We start from the raw sequence: 26,358 nt of genomic DNA, 5'->3' as shown, positions 1-26,358 counted from the left end.
CAAACTTTCCATGTTACAGTTTTTTCACTCTTCCAAAATATTTCCGTAACTCCTCCAAAAATACGAATTCCAATTTCAATAATCAACATGAATTATCAAAATTCAAAAGAAGAATGCAGATCAATAATTTTAGCAATCAAATGGCGAACGGCGTAAAAAGCAAGAAAGTTCCTAAGTTGAAAAAGGAAGGTGAAGAAAGATGTAGAAAGATAATTACATTCGAATAAAGGATAGACATTTTAGAGAATAAGGAAATAGAGGAAGGATTTAAATTGATGATTTTAATATGATCCTAGAAGATCTAGCTTGTATTAACGGAGGGTAAGGTCGAAGAAACTGGCACGTTGGCCGGCCCTGAGCAACTCCCAGTAATGTGGGTCGTCGTCTAACTGTTCCGCGTACCGTTCCGTCGACTCTGTGCCGTCCATTAGTCAGATTCAACTACTCCTTCTCTTTCTTACCTCCACCACTCGATAGCCGTACACACACGGTGGAGCATCTCACCTCTTCTCTTCCTTCCTCATTTTATCGACACCTACCACGTACTGAGGAATCTTTCTACAATCGATACACACTGAGAAAACCTTAGAAAGTTTGTCCCTGTTCCACCGAGCGTGTTACATTTTTTGATGAAAACAAGAATCGGATTTTTTGTTCCATATGTAGCATCAACATTGGTGTATCTTTGACCTATATGTTATTAAGGTTTGATAAACTACATAAAATTATTTTTAAGAAAATAAATTATAATTTTATATAAAATAAATCATAATGCATCTTTAAAAGATTAATTTTAGTAGCGACTCAGGAATTATTATTAGAATATTATTAGAATTTCATGAAGTTTATAAATAACAAAACAACAATACAAGAATCATACATCAGAATTAAAAGAAAGGGTAATTTAATAAAATATCAAAGGTTTATGACAATATTTCTGAAAATCAAAATCACTTCAATTCAGTGATCATTATATTTGGTGATACTTTCATTTCGACAGGAGAATCTTCCGGGATTATTTTTTTCCTTCTCTGGACTTTCGTCTTGCTCTTGTACAACATTTTGTCCACGTTCCTCCGAAGTTCCACCTCTTCGCCTTACCGCCACCACTTCAGCCGTCTTCCTGCTATCACCTGGTTGCCGAGGTACCTCAGTCGACGTGTGACCCTCTACCAGGGCTGCAAGTTTTCATGGTTTCGTCGCACGTTCTATTCACCTTGATCGTGTCCGCGTTTTACGATTGCTTTTCTTGTGACCAAAAAACCGAGAGTGACAGGTTCAACGGTAATTAGAATTGAAGTACATGGAGTTTTAAGTGCTTAAAAACACTGAGGATCGTTCTGAGATCACTGGGGTGCATCCGCATTCATCTCATCATTGCATCCAGGTATTTTTTTCTATAATGTATTGCTTTCCTTTTAACTACAAAAATTCATTAACAGAAATTATGCTTAAAAAGAAAAAGAATACTTTTTGTGTTGAATATTTTTTTATTAATCAAGTAATGAAAAATTGTAATAATACAATTATTGTTAAACAATAATATTTAATTTTGCTTAATGAAAGTACAAGATTTTCTACAGATTATTCATTAAATTAAAAAAAACAATTAGATTAAATTATTAAATTAAGTAGATGAGAATAGAGTATTTTAATATTTCGTTACAAATTTCACGTATCCAGCGTACAATTAGAATATATATATATATATATATATATATTCTGTAATCATGATACCGTTATAATTAGGCCGAGTTTACGCTGTATTAAACGTTCCATGGAGGAGCATAAATGCACGTGATAAGAACCACGTTGAAACGCGTTAAAAATTGAGTTTGAAACCGGTTACTGTCATTGCGTTTGCAAACGATTCATTTAAAAACGAAGGAAACCTCGACTACAGCATGATCTATTTATAATGTTATCTTCCGTATGTATAATTCAATTGATGTTCAAGGTATAATTAAATAAAATTAAATTAAATGAAGATTAAATTAATAAAAGAAAAAACGAAAGATTCATAAATAATAATAAGAGAAAAACAGTAAAGGTAATAAAGAAAATCCTGCATTGTTGAAGACTCCGTTATGGTCTTAACAGCCGTGTCAAACAAGATCATACGAGATGAAAAGTTGAGAACAAATTTTTTATCAAAGATTTTATCATCTTTTCAATCGAAAATTTATGACAACAATAATAATATTCACATACATAAAACAAAAGGAGATGATTACAAGAAGTATATAAAAATTAAGGAGTCCATATAAATAGGTGAAATAATAGAAGTTCATATAAAGCATCTAGAAAACAAGTTAAATTTAAGGAGAAATTCTTACATAAAAAAGTAATGATACAACTATGATAAAAATTCTAATTGTTAAGGTAAGAATAGATTGTGGGTTTTTATGTATTTATGAGAGATTTGAAGTTATAAAAGTGTATAGAATAATATAATATACAAAAATATATAAAATATCCAAAGTATAGTACTTACTATAACATTTAATAAGTAATAAAACAGTTACTGACATCTAAATTTCATCTTTACCATTATATATATATATATATATATATATATATATGAATTTGCATAAATATCAGCAGTCCGCTGATACAAATACGCGTACAATCGTGCAATATACTGTGAACAGAAAAAAGGTCAACAAAAAATTCTTTACTGAAATAATAGATCAGAGACCCTTGAACGAAGTCAATAATCACATTCATCGAGATCACAATGAACCATTGATAGAAGTACGATAAAGAAGAAAGAGGTCGAGGAGGAATAGCAACGATGAATATTATTACGGTTCCCTCCGGTGTCGTTGCTCATGGAAAAGCTGATGATTCACGAACCTGATGTAGCCGAAACAACTCTCAGGACTGAAACCCCAAAAACAAGCCGGTTAAAGTGGGTCATCCCGATGAACAGTACACACGTTTCTGTTTCGTGTACCAGTCACCGAGTTAGGAGGCGGTCACGGTCACGAACACGCTAAAGACGAATATTATGACCACCGAGGGACCTTGGAAGATGATCTCACAGGCAACAATAGATTGTTTCAGGTTATGTTGCGATCTATCAACTAGATGGCGATCAATCAGGTTGCAACTGTTCGATCGAGGTCGCGAACCTTGAACGATATTAACGTTCAAGGTGGAGGTAGATTAAAGATGTCTATTAAGCTTGTGTTTAGTAGGTTTATTTGAACTTTTTAGTATAAACGAAAGAGCAAATGAATTGTAAGTAACGGAGTTTTAACTTAGACGAATGCGTGATGAATCTGTTGTCTCTTAAAGCGCCTGGTGCTTATATTCTGTCAATCTAGGAGATGTGTTTTAGTTAACGATTCCTATCAAGTGGAAATCTGTTTCTGTCCAATTCTGTAACTGCCGAACTGTCATGGACGGTATACATGGTATCGGCATACATGGTCGAGGGTACGTAGCGTAACGTCCTTTGTCTATTGTCGAGTTTATCGAGTGTCGAGGTTTATGCCACGTCTTTTACTGTTGAGAAGACCCGTCGAGTGCTTAGGATGCCAATTAACCTCTCGACTCGGTCCGAGTCGTAAACCTTATAATATGTAGCGTGGAAAATTCCAATTTGCCAAAAAATAGCAAATGTGCTGTCTATACAGCAAACCCAAAACCCTGAACAGATTGTTAAAACTATTTGAGTTCCATGCTTTTATCCACCCACGCATTAATAAAGATGACGGTTCATTTGCTTCCGACTCTTTCTGCTCTAGTTTGTTAACACCACAAAGTAATTCTAATTATAAAAGAGTATTATTTAATCTCTATCATGCTGATGCTTCTTAAAGGGTTTGTAAGTTTTAATTATAGTTTATTCATTAGAAAATGAAATTTTATGATGGATATTTATAATTTTTTATGATTGATCAATTTGTGGTTCATGAGAAGATTTATAACAGGGATGGTACAAAAATAGAAGTACGTTTGGGTCAATTTGGTGAAAATAATATATGGAGTATGTAGGAAATGATAAAAAGTGATTTTTAATCACTTTCAGTATTTCCTTACAAATTTAAGTTTACTATAGAAGATTGTCACCGAAGTAGAGAAAAGAAGATACGTTATTTAATTCCAAAGAAGTGCCATAATTTTCGTCAGTAATCTGTAGTTTGATAAATCTACTAATAAAAAAAAAAAAATTAAGTAAAAAATACAAGAACAGATGATAAAGTAAAGATATTTAATCGTCGTATTATAATTAATATTTGATGGTACTATAAAATATTTAGTCACAAATATTCTCCAAAAAAGATGTCCCTGATGGGTCGGCGGATGTTCCTCGAGGCACCAGTTCCGTTTCGTCTGTGACAACGAAAGCTTGCTCGAAAGTGCGAGTAACAAAATGCTAATGCCAAATACAGCGATGGAGATTGTGGCACAACCTCGACAAAAGCTGCTGGAATGCTACGGGAAGAGCACGAGGAAGAGGAAAAGAGAGAGAGGACGAGAGAACCCGTTACGCGTAGGAACGCGATTCCGCTTGATGAAAGATGTAGCATGTAACCTGTTCCTGTTTATCATTCTATTGTGCTGATGATTTTCTCCACGGTCAGAGGATCCGTTAATTACTGGCCAGAAGCTCAATGTATTGTCGACGATGAACGACTTTGATTTTCATTTTGCAAATAATTGCTGGCAGTGTCGTCCTAAATTTCCGGGTCTGACTCGTGGATCCTTTCTTGACAATTATTGTAAATTACAAATTATTATCAATCGCTCTGAAACGAATTATTGAATTATTTAATTAAAAATACGTCATTTAGATGCAAGAAGAAAAGTTGAATTTCTTTCTGGCAATTGTGAAAATGATTCGTATTTTCGAGATTTTAAATGGATTAAAATTTATTACCCAATGAAAAGGAAATAATTCTAAGTTGAAGTTTGTAGATGCAGGTATATGCAACTGAACGGTTAATTCATTAATTTGCATTTGTTCGCATTGTTCTTGTTTGGCGAAGGTGATGCAGACATCGGTGACGCGTTTACAGTAATTTCGGTGATGGTATGACGCGACAAATCCGGTGGGCGTATCATGAACTGTACGTGTATCCCGCATGCACGTTTCACTACCGTGTCCAGATATATTAAATGTAGGACACAAGGGACGGAACTGTTTTCCGGCCTTTTACTTTACCATCCGTCATACTGACAGTTCAGAAAACTAACAAGCATCGTGGATAATTTGAAGTTTCATAAATATGTATAATAATGGAGTACTAGAAAAACAGAAACTGAGCATGTTTTTAAACGCTTACAACATTCGTTTCTCTAATTTGTATAAGAAAATGTAGAATTTCAATTTACGTAATTGGATCTTCAGAAATACTATGTATAGAATATAAAGTTTAATTTGATACTCTAACTTTCTACAAGTATAATAATATTTCCATTAATAACAGCCATAAGACTGCTATAAATAAGAATCGTAGAGCCATAATATATAAATACATGTATTATATTAATAAATACTACGTGTAAATACTAAATATAAATAAGAAAAGCAAGCCGTGACCAACTTTTACCTATCGCACGTATTCTATAATTAAAGTTAGTAAAAATGTATAAAAAAATATTTTCACATAGAACTAAAATCCTTTATTTTATTACGAATGTGACACGCTTTCAGGTATGCGAAGAACAATGCGATTCGGTCCATGGATACTAATGGTCACATTGGCCTGCGTGACGGGCACCTTGTCGGAGTATTTGATGGGAGGCCATATGGACAACAGTCCGCCAAAGTCCTTACTGGAGGAGATGGAATCTTCTCCAAGTTTGGCAAGGACGGCGCAGCTGGGTGACCTTGACCTGGATCTCGATGCAGAGGAGAGCACCGCTGCGCTGTCGACGTCGGACGACGAAGAAGCGCCGCGTTATCATCTTCCGTATCCTTTCGCCTTCAACGGTGGCAGACCGTTTTCGCTCGAGAAGGATCCTATCACCGGTAAAATTGACTTCGAGAAGGCGCCGCCAGTCAAAGCCCTCAACTTCAGCACTCGTTATCAAGAAAGCGTAAACGAAGATGAAAAGATGAACAACAAGGACTTAGCGAGGGAGAACGAATCTTATTTAACGAAAAAGAAGATGGAAAACAACAAAGAGACCGATGATGTTAGTCCAAACGAGATTAATCCTTATTCACCTAATTTTCATGATTTTCTTAATCTTCCTGTTCATTATTCTTCCGACAAGTATGGCAAGGACAAATATCCATTGATATCAAGTTCCTATGCGAATACAAAAGTTCAGAGTGGATCAAATAGTTATAGTACTTATAATCACAAGCCTTATCATGGAGAAACTGTAATGTATTATCCCACTAGAAAACCGTATATGCCTAAGACAACTTCGACTACAACAATGAGAACGACTGCTAAACCAATCCCGTCGACTACATCTAGAGCTACCACCACTTCTACGACTTCTAGACCCACGACAACTTCGACGACGACGACGACGATGACGACGACTAGTACTACTACTTCTACTACGACATCTAGTCCTCCACCATCTACTACTGTCTCCACTTCGACGAAAGCACCTGTTGTAACAACCTGGAAGCCTCCTGTCTCCACTCCCAAACGATTTACTGATCATCTGGATGATTACGATGATATTCTTCCAATAGAGAAACTTCAATCCTCTGCGTACAGTAATGGTCATCAAGGACCAAATAATATAGTGCAGCACAATCGAGATCCTCAGACGATGCCTCCTATAAACCACGAAGAGTATATAGATAGTTACGAGGATTATGAAATTGGAGATGGAGAGGATGCGAAGGATTATGTCTCGATGAAAGAGACGACCAATGAAATTGTAAAAGCTAGTACAGTGCCTAGCACAACGTCGACTGTTCATAATATAACCACAACTGTTGGAATTCCAGAGACCACTCCTGTAACCACTACGACAACAAGTACGCCAGTTCCATCATCGTCTGCAATATATTCTTCACCAGTGCCTCAAGAAAGTATCTTCCACAGTAACTCGCTACCGTTCCAAGCTCTTCCTTCGCGTCTAGTAACGTCTATGCCCTTGGACAACGAACACAGAATGCCATCAGCGTTTGAAAAAGATAATCGAAAACATGGTATTGCGGATAACATTATCATGAACCAGGGATATCGTCCAAACGCAGTTATTAATCAGAGACCAACTGGATTAGGTGGGGGAATTCTGGTAGAAAGCACTAGCAATATAGTGATACCACCTGATCAGGATACAGTATCCTTTGTCCTTGGAAACAGACAAAACGTCGAAGGTGGATATTATTCACTAGGCACTGCAATTGGAGAGAATCCTTATAGCGGCTCTACTGGAATCGATGCTTCTTTCCGACCTTTATACGGTGTTTCATCAGACAAAAGCAATTACGATCCACAATCAGATTACCGAGGAACAATTGGCCTGCCTTCGGTATCCGTACTGGAGAATAATCCTACTTATGCTGCTCAAACATGGAGACAACCTAATCCTACTGGAACTCAGAAGCTGGCAAATGAGATAGAACCTTCTAGAACACAGAATTCATTCGTAAAAGGCACAGTGCTTATGGAACAGTCGGAAGATAAGAAGGATGATAAGGACGTTAACTACGTGGTATTTCCTAAAGATGAACCTAAACAACCAGTTGAGGAACACATTGTTGTTATAAACGAAGCTGATGGCACTGTGCATGAAATAACACCTTCTTCCACAACGTTGAAACCTGTAAGGGTAGATCCTCCAGTTTTAAATGAAGATCACCTGCCACAACTTTCGGAGAACTTAACTCCGCCGGCTGAACGACCAAAGTCGCCACCACAGTTCTATTATCATTATCATCACGGTGGTACGATAAGACCGGATCATCCAAGACCTCAAAGATTGCCTTTGCCACCTCGTGGGAAACAACCACCGTCTCCTCCCCTTCCACCACCTCCTCCTCCTTCAGAACCTATGGGAATAAGAAGACGTCCTTATCCTCCCGATTCTACTTTGCCAAACATTCTACCACAATTCCGTCCAAATGCTAAAACGTCTCATGGTCATCGTGGATCTGAGGCGATTGGAACGATTCCAGCTGGTCAAGGCTATCCCACCAGAGTGAGACAGCCTGTTCAGTCTCATCCTCCAACCAGAAGACCTCTACCACCTCCACCTCCATCTTATCTTCAGAGATTAAACCCTCCTCCTCCTCCAATTCATGCCGTTAGGCTTGCCGGCGCAGCTTCCGCGAAGGCTGAGAACATAGTGCCTCCTCGAGACGTCGAGTCCACGGTCAAGAGGTTTCGCCTTCCATCGATACCAGCCACCTCTAGAGGAGAGGACGATGTTAAACTGGCGCACCGTGTGCCCAATCAGAAACTGCGGTTGGAAGAGGAAGAACGGGCAGAACGTTACTCAGAGGAGCCGCCTCAGGTGCCGCCAAGACCTCCATTATTCCCTAAACGAAGAACTGCTGATCCGCCACACGTAGCTACTCTTCAGATGATCCAACAACATGGCGAATTCGCGGAGGATATTACAGAACCAAATTTGTCCTCTATGGATGAAAATACAAATGACGAGTCGGATAGAATAGTAACTGAGCAGAATGCAGATAGGAGAAAGTTTGACAGCCATGAACCAATAGCTGAGCCACCGGTTTACGTGGTCTATCCTGTGAATACTGCTGTGAATATTCATCCTGACGATTCTAGAGAAAAAGATGAGAGCGTAGTTGTCGGGACGAGAGGACCACATAGACCCCTTCCTCCAGAGACATTACTTCAGGATAATGAGGATCAAGAAATGGATGAAGAGCCAAGACCTTCTGTTCATAATGTCTTTAATGGACGGCCACTTGCCTCAGACTTTCCGTATCCTCTGGAACGTCCTGACCCTTCCATTCTTGTCAATGGAATGAGAGAAACGCCATTATTGGTGCCCAGCGATCAGCGACAAGAAGAAGATTCTATACAAGAAACTACAGAAGAGAAGGACGAAAAGGATTCCAGCGTGAACGTTATACCATACTTACAGGATTTCGTACCTTTCCCAGCAAGGAAGAACGAGGTTATCTCAGCTACTCTTCATCGTTTGCCAGCCTTGCCATCTTCTACACCAATTGCTTATGTTTATACTCCAACAGCTCAAGCTTCTCATCGTTTAGACATAGATATGCGTGATGAGGATAAATCTAAAACTGAAAATAGTGATCAGAAGCCCATTCTGTTGCCTTCGCAGCAACCTTCTAGTTCCTCCAGCTCTGCGCCGTCTCCACAGAACTTCATGGCGCCGTTTGTAGCAAGTATCAGTGCAGAAACACCTTCAAAGAACGGCTGGAGCGTTGTCGTAGTTGAACCTACCATTAGTAGAAAATCGGATGACGATTCTTCCGAGACCACCTCGAATGCAGAAGAGTCTCAAACAGAAAAAACTGAATTCGATGCTGAGAACTTCAAACCACAGCTCTTCGGTGGGTTCAAACCGATTTACGAATTTCCTACGCAGAACGAAGACCGGTCAGAGCGTAAAGAATCCAGCGAGTTGGAAACTGAAGTGAGCACGCATTTTCAAGAGTCTGCCAATTCGACAGTTTGATGAAAGCATATGTTTATCATGTAGAAATATTAATTGAGCGAAAATAAGCTTGGTTTCGAGTATTTCGTTAATTACTATTACGCTCCTCTTGGCATTGCTGTCTTTCTCCAGAATGAAAGATTTGGACCAATCTTAGTTGGGTTATCGAAGTAATGCCGATTGGAACACTTGCTTTGAAAAGGGAACTAAAGATCTCGAAACTATGTGCACTGGTGACTGGGACAATTCATTGTCTTCATGGGGAGTTAAACTATATAAGTCTGAATATTCACATGATCTTTGATAATTTTGGATCATTGAATTCGTTGAGAAGGGTTGGATGCAATGGGGTGCAAGCGATACAATCCGAGTTAAATACTAACAATTTAGTAACAATCTTAACTACTTCATGTAATGCAACATGTTATAAATCATCTTGTAGCAAAGAATAAAATTTTATTAAATGTATTTGCACCGCTTTGCATGTAATCCTCTTGATTACAATGACTACAAGGAATCATCTACAATATTTATTTTATTAAGAAATTACTATATTTATATTAATTTATCTATTTTATTTATAGATTATATAGTAATTTTATAAAGTTCTATTGTGTTAAATTGTAGAAATCACCATATTTTGTACATCTACTTCATACGTTATCATAATAAGTTTGAATCTATCTAACGAGTCAGTCTGAAGAATGTATACTACATTACTTATTTTCTACTTTCTCATTGATGATCGCAATTATATATTAAGCAATTAATATAATAAATTATTCCTAAATTATTTATTGCATACTCCGTTTATTTATATTAATGCCCTCCTAAATGCGTCATACTTTGTACAATGTGTTTAATATAAAAAACAAATGCTCCCTGGCTATATACTATCAATTTTACAATAACAATAATACTGTAGCGCTTCAAACGAATATAAATTATTAATTTCTAAGGAAGACTAAGAATTGACATGATTGGATGAACTTTATACAACATGGAAAATAATATAAGTACTCGCTTTCTTATAAACTAATATCAGAATATCAATTTCATATGATGAAAAGGATGCATTGCAAAGAATGCATATATCATAAACTTTCTTAAAATACAATAAAATAAATATACAATAAAATATTAATTGTTTGTGCCCTTATTGATCACTTATAATTACCAAACTACAGTTACCAATTACATTAAGGCAAGAATTTGTTTTCTTATAATTAATGATATGGAAAATCTAACCAGCAGTAACAATTTTTAATTTATGTCATAGTCATTTACTTCTAAATATGAGTAATGTAATCCTTTTATCGATTACCAAAGAGTCGTAAATCCAACTTCAACACAACGATGCCTTTTTCGACTTCATGTAACTGAATACGTTTCTGTATTGGCCCACACGAATCTCTACTATCTCTCATTATGTCAGCAACTCTTATTTCTGCTCGGCCGAGGAATTCTGTGATAATATTTAAAATATTTTGTTACTCTAAAATTCTTTTAGTTATGTTTATATGAGAAGTATAGAATTAATTTTACCATCTGGACTATAATAGCCTTTATCGAAGACCGTGATACATAAAGTATCCTCAAGTAAATCCTTTACTTGAAATTGCATTGATGTATCCCATAAAGGGCAATCAGTTCCTGATATGACACCCGTTCTCTCTTCTTGTGAGCCCATACTCACTTTACAAAATGTATTGCACTTTCCTATAAAGTTCGATATTTTATTATAATTGTTATAACATTAAAAAATTTAATTTTATATAAAATAGATTACAGTGCTCATACTATTAATAAAGCATAAATTGCAAGTGTAAATTGCAGTTGCATAGTTTTCGCAGCTAAGATGTAAGATAATAATATTATTAAGTTTAATGTTACTAGATAGCTAAATACTAACATCATCTACTATTGCAAAAAGGTCTCCCATACATGCGTAATATAGTTAAGAAATGAAGAAGCAATAGAGATAAAAAAGAAAAATTTAAAAAAGTTTAGCTAAAACATAAGATGTATGATTTTCAATCCTTTGTAATTTTCATTTTATTTGTGTTTATCTATAAGTCTGTCCATACCAAGTCGCAAGGTAGAACTTCCATGCAAGCAGAAAATTTTACCTTTTTTCAACATAATTAAATCTTCAGCTTCCACAATTACTAATCGAAGTCTACCCTGGGGTGGTCTTCTGCGAACTACAATCATGCCAGATCTTTGTTAGTAAAATCGCATTGTATAGTTAGAGAATGTAATTGCGATACGAATGACCCTCGATGGTTTTATTTCGTAGTGAAGATTATTACGCTTCCTTTCATCGTACGCTTTTATAGAAAAATAAAAAATAACAACCAAGCAACCATAAGCAAGCACAAAGCACATGCACGAAAAGGCAAACAACTTAAGCACATACAAGTTTGGCTTACCAGGTATTGTCTTTAAATTGAAACCTTCAAGCACTGTAACAAGAATTCTGCCACACGCTCCAAATTGCGCCTGCTCTGTTTACTCACACATATTATGCGTTATTATACATTAAATTTATTGTAAGTATTTCTTATACGTTGCATTATACTTATGAAAGTTACTATTACAATAACGATACAAAAATAAACACGGAGTATACTATAACTTAACAATAATATATAGCTAGATATAACGAAAGTATGACTTACTTGATCTTTGTCTTTGCAAACGTGTTTTTTCGTTTTCCATAAATTTCTTTCTTGCTTCTGTAATTCTTCTGATCCATAGTGAACATTCACTTGGAGACGGTGCTAATAATATTATTGGCTTTTTTTGATCTTTTAGTCTCAATATTTTCGTTGAATTTTCTGAACCTTCACAGGAACCTAAACTAATATTACCATTCATCTCTAAATCACCCAGAAAAGATAATTCGTTTAAAAATATTGGCTGCAATAAATAAATATTTTCATTAGTACCGTTATGCTGCTATTACAGTAATTTACTGTAAAATACCTTTCTATACATCTTGAATTTTTGATGTTCGTTTCTCTCAAATGAAAACTGTTGTCCACTGGATAAAGACTTTCTGCTGAGTACTGGTTGAGCAAACAGTAAGAAGTCGTTTGTGAGAAATCCAACAAGTTCTTTTCCACTTTTTGCCTAAGAGGCATTAAAGTATTATAAAGTTGTTATTACATGAAAGAAATGTCTCCTAGATTTGACCTACCTTATGAAGTATACCAAAATGAAGAAGTTTTCGTGGACCTAAAGAATTGGTTAAAGAATTAAAGATAAGTTGTTCTTCAAGACCATCGCATGCCACATGTGTTTGCAACCATTCTAATCTATCACTATTTTCTTTTTCTCTAACTCCCTCGTTTACCTACAGTAAAATAAATCAAATTAATATTAAAACGATAATAATCCTTTTTATTTAACTGGACAGTTAATATTTTAAAAATTTTACCTGAGTACAAAATTCTTCGGCTTTAGCCAATGCTTCTTGGAGATATTGCCTATCAGGATGGTCAACTGGTGTGTGCTCTAAAATCTAAAATAATTATGGTAAATTGATGTAAAGATGTTTATACTTTTCTGAAATCAAGAATGGAAAGATGATAGTTACTTTGCCAATAATAAGAGGATATTTTGTTATCCTTTGCATTGGTTTTATAAGGAAAGAGCTCAAAGGCATTCCTTTTGTACGTAGATCTTGCTGACAGATTTGAGCAACTTTGACAAATTCTGGCATAGTTTCAGTCAATCTCTGAAGATAAACAGCAGCGGATATTTGACAACTGCAGAATCTTATATATGCTGACATTCTAGGTATCTAAAATATACGAATATTAAACTATGATATAAAATTAATTACAAACAGTAAAAGAAATTTACATTTTCACATAGAATGTCTCCAATCATTCTTACAATCCCTCCTTCGCTATTATCTCGTCGTATCCGTAATGTTCTGAAAAATATTTATCAAATAATTGACCGGTATTGTAAATGTTTTTTGAATTATATTTATATAAAACGCTACCTTAAGAAATTATCGTTACACGCAATAATATCTCTCCAATTAACAAATATTTTATCTACTTCATCCACGGTTAAAACTAAACTTTCAATGAGAGGTTTCTCAAAAACCTGTAAAAGAATTTTTATTTTTAAATAAATTTAAATATAACACATAGCAAATTATTTTACATAAAAATTGTTATATACCTCGTGAACAAGTCTCATGTCTTCTATATATGCTTGTTCAGTTGTGATAAGTTCTTTTATGTATTCTTGTCGTTTTCTTTCCATAGAATCCAATCCAGCCACTAGTAAGTTAGTTGTCATCTCATTAGCTACACATAAAATGTATGCAGAGTTTTTTCAGTCTCTTTTTATTTTTTTTTTTATTTTTTTTAATAACTTTAGCTAATTTTAGGCGACTTGCTCCAAATAATAAATGAAGTTTTTAGCAAAATTATTACATACAATTTTGTAAGAATTAAATGTTTGAGAAATAAAACTTAAAAATCATAAGAAAATATTCTTAGTATTTAAGTTAGTCATCGGGTTTCACTGAGTAATGGAGAATTGTTGTACTCAACAATACTTTACAACAGACAGATACTTTATTTCAATCAGCAGTTTTGCGAATACGTCTGTATATTATGTATGGATATGTGTACATATGTATAAGAACGGCGTGTATATGCATATGAGAAATTTCAAATATATCCACATGAAGTGTGAACAAAAACCTGTAATAAATACAGAATGATTTAACTTGTTCACACTCATACAGTGTCCTTCACTCAAAAGTATACCACACACAATTTGAGATTCATAATGAGATTCGACGATACAACAAACAATATGGATATTTTGCAAATAGTAACAACCTTAAGGATATAGCACTACACAAGTATTTTTCTCATCTAAGAATAACCAGTTGCATAACTTGCTTTACACATTGTCAACATGTTTTAGATAAAGATTACAAGATTATGGGCGCATCTAGAATATTTAATATTAAGCACACAATGTTTAGTTCCATGATCAGGCATATTTATACACTTTTTTTTGCAAAGAGTTATATAGAACGTGTAAAAGGATTAATTAGTGTATAAATATGCTGATCTACTGTGCGCTTTTGCGGTGATTCGAAACTAGTTATTCCATCAAATTCCTGAATATTTCAATGGAATGAATATTAAATGTAATACAATATATTCAATGATTTCTTCTACTAATTATTTTGTATTACTTCGCAAAATTTGTATAAAATTTTAAACACTACAAAATTAAGAGTAATTAGGAGTAAAAATAGTAAATTATTTCAAAATAATAAGGCGGCATTTAAGTATCTCAGCACAGAGATTCGTAAACTTATAAGCAATAAATATAAATAAAGAATAAGTAAATAACAATACATTTGTGAAATAATATTTAGATACTCTATCCTTAAATGATCTAAACTATTATACTCAGGGGTAAATTGATGGAAAAACTGGTTTACAATATAACATTACTTAACAAATCATTCTCACCATTGGAGATAATATCTACCTAACTTTATGATTATTATTAATGATATTTTAATGATGATTTAGGCTCTATAATAAAAGGCTGTGAAGAAGGAGCACATCATCTTCCATTATGTTATCAGACAAAACTCAAAGCAGAAAACAAATAATAACTATACATATATAGAATAAATAAATAGGAACAATGGATTTGGTTAAAACTTATTGAATTCAAAAGAGAGCAATATTTTAATTCTCTTTGTAAACATTATGCACAGTATTACTACGTCTCTTTCTGATCCCTATACTTACATATAAAATTTTGAATTTAAACAGAAGTTATAGACTGTGTAATTGTTCAAAAATTTCAAGGCTATGTAAATATCTCCTATACATTGTAACAAACTCTTCACCCGTGGCAAAGAAAAGGTTAAATGAAATATTCAACACTATGATTTAACAACTCCTTCTCCCTTTACATTGAAGACAAGCAGAAAAATAATATTCTGTTGCCTATATTGTTGCTCTAGGCCTCGGCGCAATATAACTGTACAAACCATCTGTATTGCACACCAAATAACGTACTAATGCTAATAGAAGAGAAGGGAACAGAGACAGGCAGCAGTTAAACATTTTAAAAAACTTCACTCTTAGGGACATTAATTATAAAGTTCTAATACTACTAATAGCACTTGTACACGTAATTTTTATTGATCTAACACTTTAAGCCCTTTAATTATTTAATAATGTTTCTATATTTTTATTTACACATAAAGCTGTTCAAATGTTAAATACATAGAGTAGTATGAATGTTTTACAGATAAATACTTCGATGTTTATTGTCTTTACTTCTAGCAGAAAATGCTTCTGTACTACTACAGCTATATCTCTATAACCGCTTTTTTGTGGATTTTAAAAAATTTTCTTTTGGGCAAAAAGTGCTAGTATAAACAGAAAGTACGTCTAATGTCTTCTAAAAATCAAACTTCTTAAATAAATATATGTTGCATTTAATTTTTATTTGAGATATTAGATACTAATAGATTTTATTCCAAATGGTTAAAGAAATCATATTCGATTTTTAAGCTCTGTTCTAAATTAAAGTAGAGGGTTGAGGTAGGATTTGGTGCACATGTCAGGTGGTTGTAATAACACGATATTAACTAGTTACTCAATATTTAGCGCTCTCCTTTATGAGTATATATATATATTATATATATAAATACTGCGCAATGGTAATTGCGTTTGTAAACCATACGTAGAGATTCAATAGTTTAAAGGATAATGGTCATTAAAACATATGGTAACAATTTGAACGATAATGAAAATAAAGGACCGAGTAGGACCCTGAACCAGAAGAAAAAGACTCGCAATAATTCGGAGTAATATAAAAACGAAGAACCAGCCCTGAGTCTGTCTTTCCCTTCTTTTGCTTTCATTTCTATGCTCATTGTCTCCACCGATGAGACTTGTTGGTTGTAACATGTCGCGTTCAGTGTAGACTGCTATCATTCTTATTGCACTCGAGACGCTTTTATTTTAGCCTGCAATGCTGCGGTGCTGCTCTGCTATCCTTTATGCTGCATGTTAAGCAGAGGCGAAAGATAACAATTAGTAAAAAGGATTGTTTCCAAGTATTAATGACAGATATTCAAATTCCTTGAAGTAGCTATTTCGCTTTATAATACTACTATTGATATTATAATTCCACTCAAATACTTTATGAAGCAATAGCTTAAAGTAATAAAGCAAATTAATAAAGATTATATAGATGAATAAAATAATAATAAATAATAAAAATAAGTAAAATAAAAAATATGATTATAATGATTATTTATATTATAATGATAATGTTTATAATTTGATATAATATATGTTAAATAAAATGTTTTCCTTATCTAACTCTTTGATTACACTTAATGATATGATATTTCTAAAATAGGGATAAATTTAAAATTTTGTATTAAACATTAAATAATATTATATAATTTTTCTTTAATTATACACATATATATATATAAAATCCTATAAATATTTTATTGAAACGAAGCAGCTACCTCAAACGGACAGACGGACGGACAGGCAGGCATGCAGGCAGACAGGCAGGCTGTATAATAGAGAAAGTACGCTTCTTTGATAACTGATTTCGCAAAAAACTACCCGTTATAAATAGACCAGAAATAAAATAACGATTATTGTAAAGTACCGCTATCTTTGATATACCGCTTTCCAAGCCAAAGTGCGGAATTTGAACGCAGCCATATCAGAGGAGGAAGCACACATAACATCCGTAGTGTATAATAGTGAAAGAAACACTGTTTCCGTATAATTTTTTATCATAAATTAGAATGTAGTACTCATAGACTATAAACAATGAAAATCAATAAGTAATATTTATATATCTAACTTATCAAAGAACTTGTCAAAATATTCAATAACTATCTTATTTATGCCTGTAATCTATAGCTAATTTCAAATTAATTCTATAAGTTATTAGTTAAATATTATATATATAAATGACTATAATATGTAAATAAAAACGTATTTAAAAGCAGATTTTTATGATATTTTTATAAATACAGAATTATACAATATGAAAATATACATTATGTATAAGTAGATGAAATAGTATTCAGGAAATTACTATTTTATGTGGTCCTACTAAACGACCGTCGCATTAATTTATAAATTGCGTTATTAAAATTTTGAAGACTGATACTGTCATAACATCGATTTATATCTTATAATGATAGATAAAATTTGAAACCTGACGGTCGTCCGTCTATCCGTATTATAAATTGCAAATATGGTATAGCAATTATATTTGTTTCATATTATTTCAAATTGTATTACACTAGTGAATTACAAAACTGTTTCAAAACTGCTCCTTATTAAACACTTATAATGGACATCAATTATATTTCAAATTCTATAAAAGAAATGTAAAACTTTGAAATAAAAAAGAATACTTACACATAGAAGATACATAATTACTAGGGAAAACGCCAGACATTCCGTTTAATTCGCCTTTCCACCATGCTGCTTCATCCTTCGCAAGTACGGTTATAACGTCGCCTTTCTCGAAACTTAATTCATCCTCATTTTGAGCCTGATACGGGTACAATGCCATAACGCGTTCTATATTGGTAAAACATGTTACTGATATGTTCCTCATATTTAGTGCATATAAAATGACATTACACAAAGTTGAAAACTACTCACCAACATTTGGATCTGTAGGAGAGTCTTGATATCCATGAGAAACAGGTGTACTTCGATTGCTACTACTGGTTAAAGGTTTAACATAAGAAGCTGGGAACCAACCAATTTGTCTTTTTTTACCACGTGCCTAAACAGTATAGCAAGAACACGAAATATAATACAATTACAAAAAAAAACCATTATTTTATCATAGTTAATTTGAAAGGACTAATAAATTATACCTGTAATTCTCCTTCCCACCAGCCACTATCTGTCTTCTTACGAATCATTATTAATTGTCCCTTTTGTAAATCTAACTGCTCAGAACTAGTGGCTTGATAAGGTGCAATAACTTGTACAATTTCAGGTTTCCTTCCTCTCTGTTAACAAAGCCTTTGTGTTATAAAAATATACTATATATTCTACTCATATATATATACTATAAATATTACAAATGTATATTATTATTTATGAAGCCATAATATATGAATATTAAGCACAAAATATAAGCCAGTACTTAGCAGGTACATTTTGTAACAAATAAAGTACCTTATGATACTGCGATAACGGGACATCAGCAATAAAAAAAAACAATTAAATTTTATTAAATAATCAATATTAAATATTCCTAAATTACATATATGTCACAAGCACATATTAATTACCTGCTGCGCAGCCATTGCGGAAAAATCTGGCAATTCTGCTCTATCTTCCGCGGCTTGTCTTTCATCTTCGAGTTGCTCAGCAGTTTTCTCTGCTTGCTAAACATGGGATATATGTGCGTCTATCTTTATACCTTACAGGCTAATTATTAATGTGTACAAAATTAAATCTATAAAGCTTTTAAATACACAATAGCTTTTTACAATACAGAGGAAATATATTCTCAACATAGTTAGGAAGTAGAGAAGCATTAAAATCAAAATATTACGAACCAATGTTGCCTGAGCAATTGAAGTAGCTGTTTCATGATTACTTGTGGTTGTGTCCTCAGTTGTTTCAGTAATCGCAGTTGTTTCAGATACGTTAGTAGTTATAGAGGCACCCTGATTAATGTTATATATGTTAAGATTCTAAAATCTTGTTTTATTTCTTATGCATATCATCACATTGTATAGCAAAAGTTGAAATCAGTTACTCAAACTTCACTCAATAAAATGGAAGGAGGACCGCCATTTTACCTGATCTGGAGCATCGCATTTTTCTACATAATTGGCAGGAAAAATTCCACTCCTATCTCCTGTAGTGCCTGTCCACCAATCACCTTCCTTTTTAGTGACTAATATAACTTCTCCTTGGTTGAAAGTTAAGTCTCCAACCTCGGCGGAATCATATAGATATAAGGCTACGTAGTATTCATTGAGTCCTTCAACTACTGCAGTTTGATTAGCAGAAATTTCCTTGACATACGATTTAGGGAACCAACCCTTAGCTCCATTACCAGATGTACCATACCACCAATCCCCCTAAAGTGTTAAGAAATGTAATTAATGTCAATGTATATATACGCTGTGAATATATCTTTATACTAACCTGTTGTTCATCTACTTTAATAATATCTCCTTTCTCAAAGGGAAGATGTTGCTCTATCGTAGGACGATAGTGATACAAAGTGGTTACTTGTATATCACAAACTACACCTAATCCAAGAGTAGGTATGATAGGTTCAACAGGAGGAGGCTCATCGCCGAGTGATCCGGCATCAGATACATTCTCAGGAACTTCAGCAATCCCTCTATATTAAATAAACATAATAATAAATTATATATCTTTTTAACAATTAACTATGATTTCAGTTTAATTAACTAACTCTAACGTTCTCTTCTCCACACTGTCTTGTTGTACGAAAGCATTATCATTTGAGCTGCCAACATCTATTGGTTCTACATAAGATTCCGGGAACCAACCAGTATGACCACGAATTTCGCCAGCCATCCATCCTGGTTCTGCGTTTTGAACAGGTGGTACCTGTTAGAAGAATAATTTAATTTTTATACTCTATGTTCTTCATATTATTCTAATATACGAATATAGTTTTATAATAATACCAAGATAATATCACCAGGTTGAAACGATATTTCATCTTGATTTCTAGCTACAAATTCGTATAAAGCTCTATATTTCATAACCCCTGGAGTAGTTTCTTCCACTGCATTAGTTGTGGTGGTATCATTAACAGGCCATGCAGAATCGTTAACTGCCGCTGAAGTATCATTCCAACCACTATCACCCCAAGCAGATGTTGTATAATCGGTACCAGCTCCAGTACCACCACTTGCTCTGAGTTCTAAAACTTTTAATTTTTTATCTTCGAAAGTTAAGTAAAGATTCTTACAGTCAGCCACTAAAGTTTCCAGTTGCGTTTTAATATCTTGAAGCTGGCCATTATTATTTTCTATGTCAGCCATTTTAGCATCAATCTATTAATATTAATTTCATATTACAAAATTACAGCACTTTTAATATATTATATATTACACTGTATTTTGATATACTTAAGTATACCTGCTGTTGTAAATCAGCAATTTTATCCTTCATTTGTTTCAGGGTAATTTGCTTATTATCGAATGCCATTTTGATTGCTTCTTGGCCCGCCGACTCCATAGCTGTATTTAGCTTATTCTTTGCTTCGATTCGAGCTTTCTCTTGACTCAAGGCTAGTAATCTTTGGTTTTGTTCTCGAAGTTTATTCTTTAAGGCAGCCATCTCTTGTAACTGTGCATCACGTGTCGATCGCATTCCATCAATCGTCGTTTTTACTCCAGATACACCAACTCGAGTGTCACAGATTTTTTGAGATAGTTCTTTCACTTTATCGTTCTAAGTTGTAACCAAAATTTTATATAGATACTAGTTAGTTTATTAATAAAGTCTTCAATACTTACAAGTGTTCCTAATTCGATAGTTAATGTTTGATTTTTTGCTTTCAATTTTAGTAAGACATCTTGTTCTTTTTGCCTCTGAGTCTGAAGCTCTTGTGATTTCTGTTTTTCCCATTCTAATTGTCGTTGTCTTTCCATCTCTCTGTTAAAACAATAAATTTGCATTACTGAAAATTTTTAAGATCTTTATAGATGCAAATATTTATATAAAATTTCACTTACTTTCTTGCTGCTTCTCTTTGTTCTTGAGCTCGTTTTCGTTGTTCTTCCTTTTCCTGTTCAATCTCTTTCTGCCTTTGCATTTGTTTCTCAATCTCTGCTTGTCTTCGTCTTTCTTGTTCTAATCTGTATAATATTTGTTCTCAGTCAATATAAAACACTTTAATACAAACGTTCTCCTATCCAATCTTCAAGAAACATTTGTTTACCTAATTTTCTCTTGTTTCTCAGCCTCTTCCCTTTCTTTTCGTTCACGTTCTTCTTGTTCTTTACGTTGAATTTCTAATAAAGCCTTGCGTCTACGTTCTAGCTCCGCTTGTCCTTTCTCAAAATTTTCTTTACGTTTGTCTTCAAAAGAGGTCTGTAAGAAAAACAATTATAATATATAATACATATTATTATACATAATTATGAAATTATTTAAGCATAAATATACAAAAAAAGTAAACTTACTTGCGGCATACCAGCCGATGGATCTACGTTTTCCGTTCCAGTTTGTGAAAGTGTTAAGCTACTTTGTCGTTGACGTCTGAATGCAGGTGGTATAAGTTCAATTGGTAATGTGGTAGGTATCTTTTCACCAAGCTTAGCTATATCACATAAATGCATTGCTAATACAAATTCGTCGCAACTCAAACGACCATCCGAATCCATGTCCGCTAACGCCCTAGTAACACATTTATATTCTATAGAAATGTTAAGAATTATCCTTTCGATAGTTATTGTTTAATATTTGCTGTCATATTATTATACCATATCTGTGCCAACACTTGTTGAGGTAATTGTGACTGCACCATTATATTTCTGGCCTGAGGGCCAGATAGAAATCCAGATCGCGCCCTGTCCCAGGTATTAAATAATTGAGTATATTTCAATTTTGTTTGATGAGGTACAGCCCATTCCACAGATTGTGGAGAACCTACTGAATGCTGACTATGTTGTGAATCAACCGAACCCACCCTATCTATACTTGGTGGACGTGCAGTTGTGCTTAATGGTGTACTTGTGGATACTGGTGTTTGAGCAATTACACCATTCACTAACGTACTTGCTGTGGTTGCTGATACTAGAGGTAAACCTACAACTGGAGGAGTCGATACTACACCAGTTCCTGAAAGAAAATGTAGCAAATAATGAAGCATATCATGTAATAACAAAACAAGATACTTTATGATTACAAAAATTAAATTATATATACCAGTGGACATTGGTGCAATAGATGGTACCATAGTAGAACCACCTGCAATCATACTAGTACAAGATAATGGTTGCATAGGCATTGCTTGTGCCATACCAAAAGCAGCCATTGGTGTTGGAGTTGTATTTAAAGGTGCAATTGGTGCTGCTGCAGACATCCCTGTTTGAAAAAAAACATGTTTATTAAATATATGTTATCTGCTCCTGAGTGATATTAAAAATACTATTCGATGAATGATTTAGTTAATAATGTTAAATTACTAATTATCATAGTTTATTATCTACAGTAGTGCAGTATTTCTTATATTAGAGTCTTAGCTTAAGGTATAGGAAAATCAAAATTTAAGAATACCATAAAAAAATATTTAAGTTACATTATTTATTAGTTAAATTAAGTAAAAATAACAACTAAGTCTTTCTACAGAATTTAATAAAGTATACCTGAAAACTCAAGATCAAGTAAATCTGTAAAAAAAGGAATAAAACATCATTCACAAATCAATAAATTTTCTAATTCAAATATATCACTGGAAACTAAAAATCTAAATAAATATTAAAAAAATAATGAAGAAACAGAGTGTGGAAGAAAAAACATATGGTTTTACCCATGGTAGATGTAGTCATTGGTTGTACAGATTGAACAACAGGAGGAACAATAGCTGTGGCAGAAACAGGTGGAATTTTGACTGGTGAAATCCCAGTAGCGACAGGGCTATTAGGAAATGAAGGCGGTGCTGGCTTTGGTGGTGGACCACTAGTAGCAGGTGAAAAATTTGCCCCTAAAATACATAATTACATTTTTAAAAACAATCTCATTAAAGAATTACTTTAAATAAAATGTATAAAATAAAAACATGATATAACAGCAAAGCAAAGCAATAGCAAAGTAATTGAAAAATAAAATAATATAAATTACATCTGCAACAACTGGAAAGATTAGTAATAAAGGCAAAATTAATTCATAATTATGGGTATTTTATATTAAAATGTATGTATTTGATGCTATTGGATGATCTTTTATTACAGTAAGGTGTTTAATGCAATAATATATAATGCAAAAAGGAATCATTTCTTTATATTAAAATTTAATTCTAAAGATATAGGAAACTATCTAGATATACATGCAATTTTATCTTTTAAATAAATGGATAAACTACTTCTCAAATCTCCTTTGCACTTTGAAACATACCAATATTTGAGGGTGGTGTAGGTCTTTGAGAAGGACCACCACTAGGAGTGGTGGTAGTGGTAGTGGTAGTACTTGTAGAAGGCACGATTCCTTTTTTTTTTTTTTGCAGCACAAATATTATATTATTGTATACAGAGTTGCATAAGTGGACAGTTATATATATATATAAAAGATGTATATAGAGAGGAAAAAATAATAGAGTAGAATATGTATATGCTTAGTCAGTGACCAAAGCAATTGCAACATTGATTATACATATAGTGTCACATATAATATACATACTGTATTGTGTGTTTTTATAATGAAATAAAAACATAGACATAGACACGAAGAATAAAAGTATATCTTTTGAAGATAAGTGTTTGTGTTGTCTTTTAGTGATATGTAATTGTGTAAAATATAATGTAATATCATTTTGATAATGATATTGTACACATTATTATATATGTTAATTATTTAGAATATAGCAAGTTCTTTCATGCAAAAATGAGTCTTTGCATTCAAAATATTAATGCATATACAACAGCACATCATAACATTATATTATTGATCATATCAAGAAAAAGGAAAAAATATGCCTTAAAGAAAAGTCATAATATTTTTACAAACTTGAAAGAAAGGTACAAAATAGAAGAAAATTCAGATATAATCATTCATATGTAAACATCCACTTCTTATAACATACCCACAGAGGGTGGTGCAGGTCGAGCAGGTGGCTTTGACGCTGTGTGAGTTGTGGCATGTGTAGTGGCAGCCACATTCTGTCTACTTTGTCGTGATGCTGTGTAGTATGATGCATAAGTATAATAATGCTACATAATGCTGTTTGTTAGATAAAATGTATTTTTTTCTTATTTTTTTGGATCTATAATATCTATAGTAAACAATGGTAGTAATTGAAATAGACTTTAATTCTTGATAATGGAATATTTTGCTGTTATGATATACATCAATCATAAATTCAACTGAAAGATGAATTGTATTTGTTGTGAAATAGAATCCTTAGCAGTAGTGTAAGAGTTTTGATGAATACTATGAAAATTTATATTTTTTTCACCATATGTACTCATTTATATATGCTTTAGATACTTAAACATAAAATTTTTAGAGTAATTACCTGGTAAGGTCATTGGTGAAACAGGCCTAATAGAATGTCCTGGTAATGGTCCATTTACAGGTGGTGGTCCTATAAGCGGACGTGGAACAGATCCAGTCATAGGCATCCCACTAATTAAAGGCTGTACCGGAACTTGTGGTGGGGCAGATAAATTTACTAATGAAGCAACATTATTCTGTGGTAGAATATTAGCAGCTCCATTTGTTAAGTTCGTAACATTACTATCACCTAAATATTATCAAACATTAGAGTTCAGAACTCATGATTGAAGTAATCTTGATTATTTATTACCTTTATCATACTTACTGGCAGAAAGTGACTTCAAACTCTGTATTAAAGCTGAAGGTAAGGCTTTAGGAATTTCAAAACCACGTAACTTTAAATTAATTAATTTACATGCAATACTAAATTCATTTATGTCCATTTTTCCATCTGCATCTGTATCTGATAAAGCCCTATATAATCATGTTTTTATATGTATGATAATTTCTGAAGATATTAAATATCAGAGTGATATAATAATAAAATTTGAATACCATATTTGTCCAAGGATGACAGGTGGAAGCTGTGATTTAAGTAAAAATTCTTTTGCTTGCTCTCCAGTAACAACTCCATTGATTGGTTTTAAAGAATCAAACTGCTCTCTATATCTTGCACGTTCTCTGGGTTGGATTACCCAAGGATCCATACCTGAAAGAATTGCCATCTCCTTTTTTATCTTATAATATTCAAATAAACAACTTCTTTTGAATGAAAGTAAAAGTATTTGTGAAATGGTCTAATATTCAATCAATAACATCTACAAAATCAGAAATTTCTGTTTTCTCCTTAATTCAATTACTGTCAACATGACAACTAAATAGGAGCATGCCTGTCACTAAGCTTGGACACAAAGAAACAATTCACTTACCCGGAGTTTGAGGGGTGGCCATCTCTGTTCACCCGTAGGTGACCACCGAATCAAATCTGTAATTAAAGAAATATATAACTTCTATAAAAATTATTGGAGAAATCAATGAGAGAAATTTGTGATTTCAAGGTTAGGTCATGGTTACCGAACTTAGCGAAAGTGACTCGATATGTACCTCACGAAAGAAGAATTGTCGAAACGCTATAAATTTAGCGTAGATTCAATCACGAACAAACCCAATTAACCGAATACTATGAGTTCATGAACTTGAAGATTGATCGAAACCCTAACGCACACGTATAAGAGCAAGATTTTTCGCACGCCAGTTATACAAAAATACAACAATGAGCTATTTTCTTTGGTTATAAGACCTCTTTTACAGTTTTACTAAAAGAAATTCATGATTGCATGTCGCGACGTTGGCGATCCTTTAGTAAGAAACAGAATCAGACAGATTTCTTCACTATACCGACAGTACGCGGGTCGGCCCACACTACTGACGTACATACGTCACTTTCACGACCTCGGTTATTTCCGTAAATCTTCGGGAGGAATCGATAGCT

General features: G+C 33.5%; 2 protein-coding genes and 1 long non-coding RNA gene across 16 annotated transcripts; 1 reads left to right on the top strand and 2 right to left on the bottom strand.

The window, feature by feature from the left end:
* The first annotated feature begins 24 nt into the window (after positions 1 to 24).
* LOC139995734 (uncharacterized) lies at positions 25 to 10,378 on the top strand. 2 transcript variants are annotated; one of them, XM_072019477.1, is made up of 4 exons: positions 25 to 705; positions 798 to 899; positions 1,001 to 1,387; positions 5,666 to 10,378. In XM_072019477.1, exon 4 carries the CDS (start codon positions 5,668 to 5,670, stop codon positions 9,604 to 9,606), a length of 3,939 nt encoding a protein of 1,312 aa, XP_071875578.1. In that variant the 5' UTR covers positions 25 to 705; positions 798 to 899; positions 1,001 to 1,387; positions 5,666 to 5,667; the 3' UTR covers positions 9,607 to 10,378. The 2 variants fall into 2 exon arrangements, with proteins under 2 accessions (XP_071875578.1, XP_071875579.1); XM_072019478.1 differs by lacking the exons at positions 25 to 705; positions 798 to 899 and having other exon boundaries at positions 947 to 1,387.
* On the bottom strand, positions 1,527 to 5,781 carry LOC139995767 (uncharacterized). The gene is made up of 2 exons (XR_011802055.1): positions 5,647 to 5,781; positions 1,527 to 2,883 (listed from the first exon to the last, which is right to left on the bottom strand). It is a non-coding gene; the product is annotated as an uncharacterized lncRNA (long non-coding RNA).
* On the bottom strand, positions 10,365 to 26,310 carry Dap160 (dynamin associated protein 160). 13 transcript variants are annotated; one of them, XM_072019452.1, is made up of 37 exons: positions 25,971 to 26,310; positions 25,796 to 25,851; positions 25,422 to 25,575; positions 25,192 to 25,340; positions 24,886 to 25,113; positions 24,454 to 24,549; positions 23,769 to 23,858; positions 23,185 to 23,358; positions 23,021 to 23,044; positions 22,581 to 22,739; positions 22,136 to 22,493; positions 21,836 to 22,049; positions 21,592 to 21,743; positions 21,386 to 21,508; positions 21,167 to 21,305; positions 20,787 to 21,101; positions 20,330 to 20,701; positions 20,092 to 20,249; positions 19,815 to 20,016; positions 19,463 to 19,747; positions 19,217 to 19,327; positions 18,936 to 19,042; positions 18,524 to 18,659; positions 18,303 to 18,429; positions 18,054 to 18,218; positions 13,786 to 13,913; positions 13,601 to 13,707; positions 13,456 to 13,528; positions 13,187 to 13,393; positions 13,028 to 13,111; positions 12,788 to 12,943; positions 12,574 to 12,720; positions 12,267 to 12,507; positions 12,018 to 12,092; positions 11,715 to 11,789; positions 11,131 to 11,304; positions 10,365 to 11,050 (listed from the first exon to the last, which is right to left on the bottom strand). In XM_072019452.1, exons 2-37 carry the CDS (start codon positions 25,815 to 25,817, stop codon positions 10,899 to 10,901), a joined length of 5,679 nt encoding a protein of 1,892 aa, XP_071875553.1. In that variant the 5' UTR covers positions 25,818 to 25,851; positions 25,971 to 26,310; the 3' UTR covers positions 10,365 to 10,898. The 13 variants fall into 13 exon arrangements, with proteins under 13 accessions (XP_071875553.1, XP_071875555.1, XP_071875554.1 ...); XM_072019454.1 differs by having other exon boundaries at positions 18,524 to 18,661; positions 18,947 to 19,042; XM_072019453.1 differs by having other exon boundaries at positions 20,098 to 20,249.
* Positions 26,311 to 26,358: the final 48 nt, after the last annotated feature.

Source organism: Bombus fervidus, chromosome 16, assembly GCF_041682495.2.
Source record: "Bombus fervidus isolate BK054 chromosome 16, iyBomFerv1, whole genome shotgun sequence".
Classification (NCBI taxonomy): domain Eukaryota; kingdom Metazoa; phylum Arthropoda; class Insecta; order Hymenoptera; family Apidae; genus Bombus; species Bombus fervidus.
This window is presented reverse-complemented; position numbering and strand designations above follow the sequence as displayed.

Coding starts and splice junctions, on each gene's coding strand:
- LOC139995734 (XM_072019477.1), top strand. CDS start 5,668: ATGCGAAGAACAATGCGATTCGGTCCATGGATACTAATGGTCACATTG.
- Dap160 (XM_072019452.1), bottom strand. CDS start 25,817: ATGGCCACCCCTCAAACTCCGG. Junction 23,045..23,184: donor AATGACTACATCTACCATGG/GTAAAACCATAT, acceptor CTTTTTTTACAG/ATTTACTTGATCTTGAGTTT. Junction 11,790..12,017: donor CAATTTAAAGACAATACCTG/GTAAGCCAAACT, acceptor GCATGATTGTAG/TTCGCAGAAGACCACCCCAG.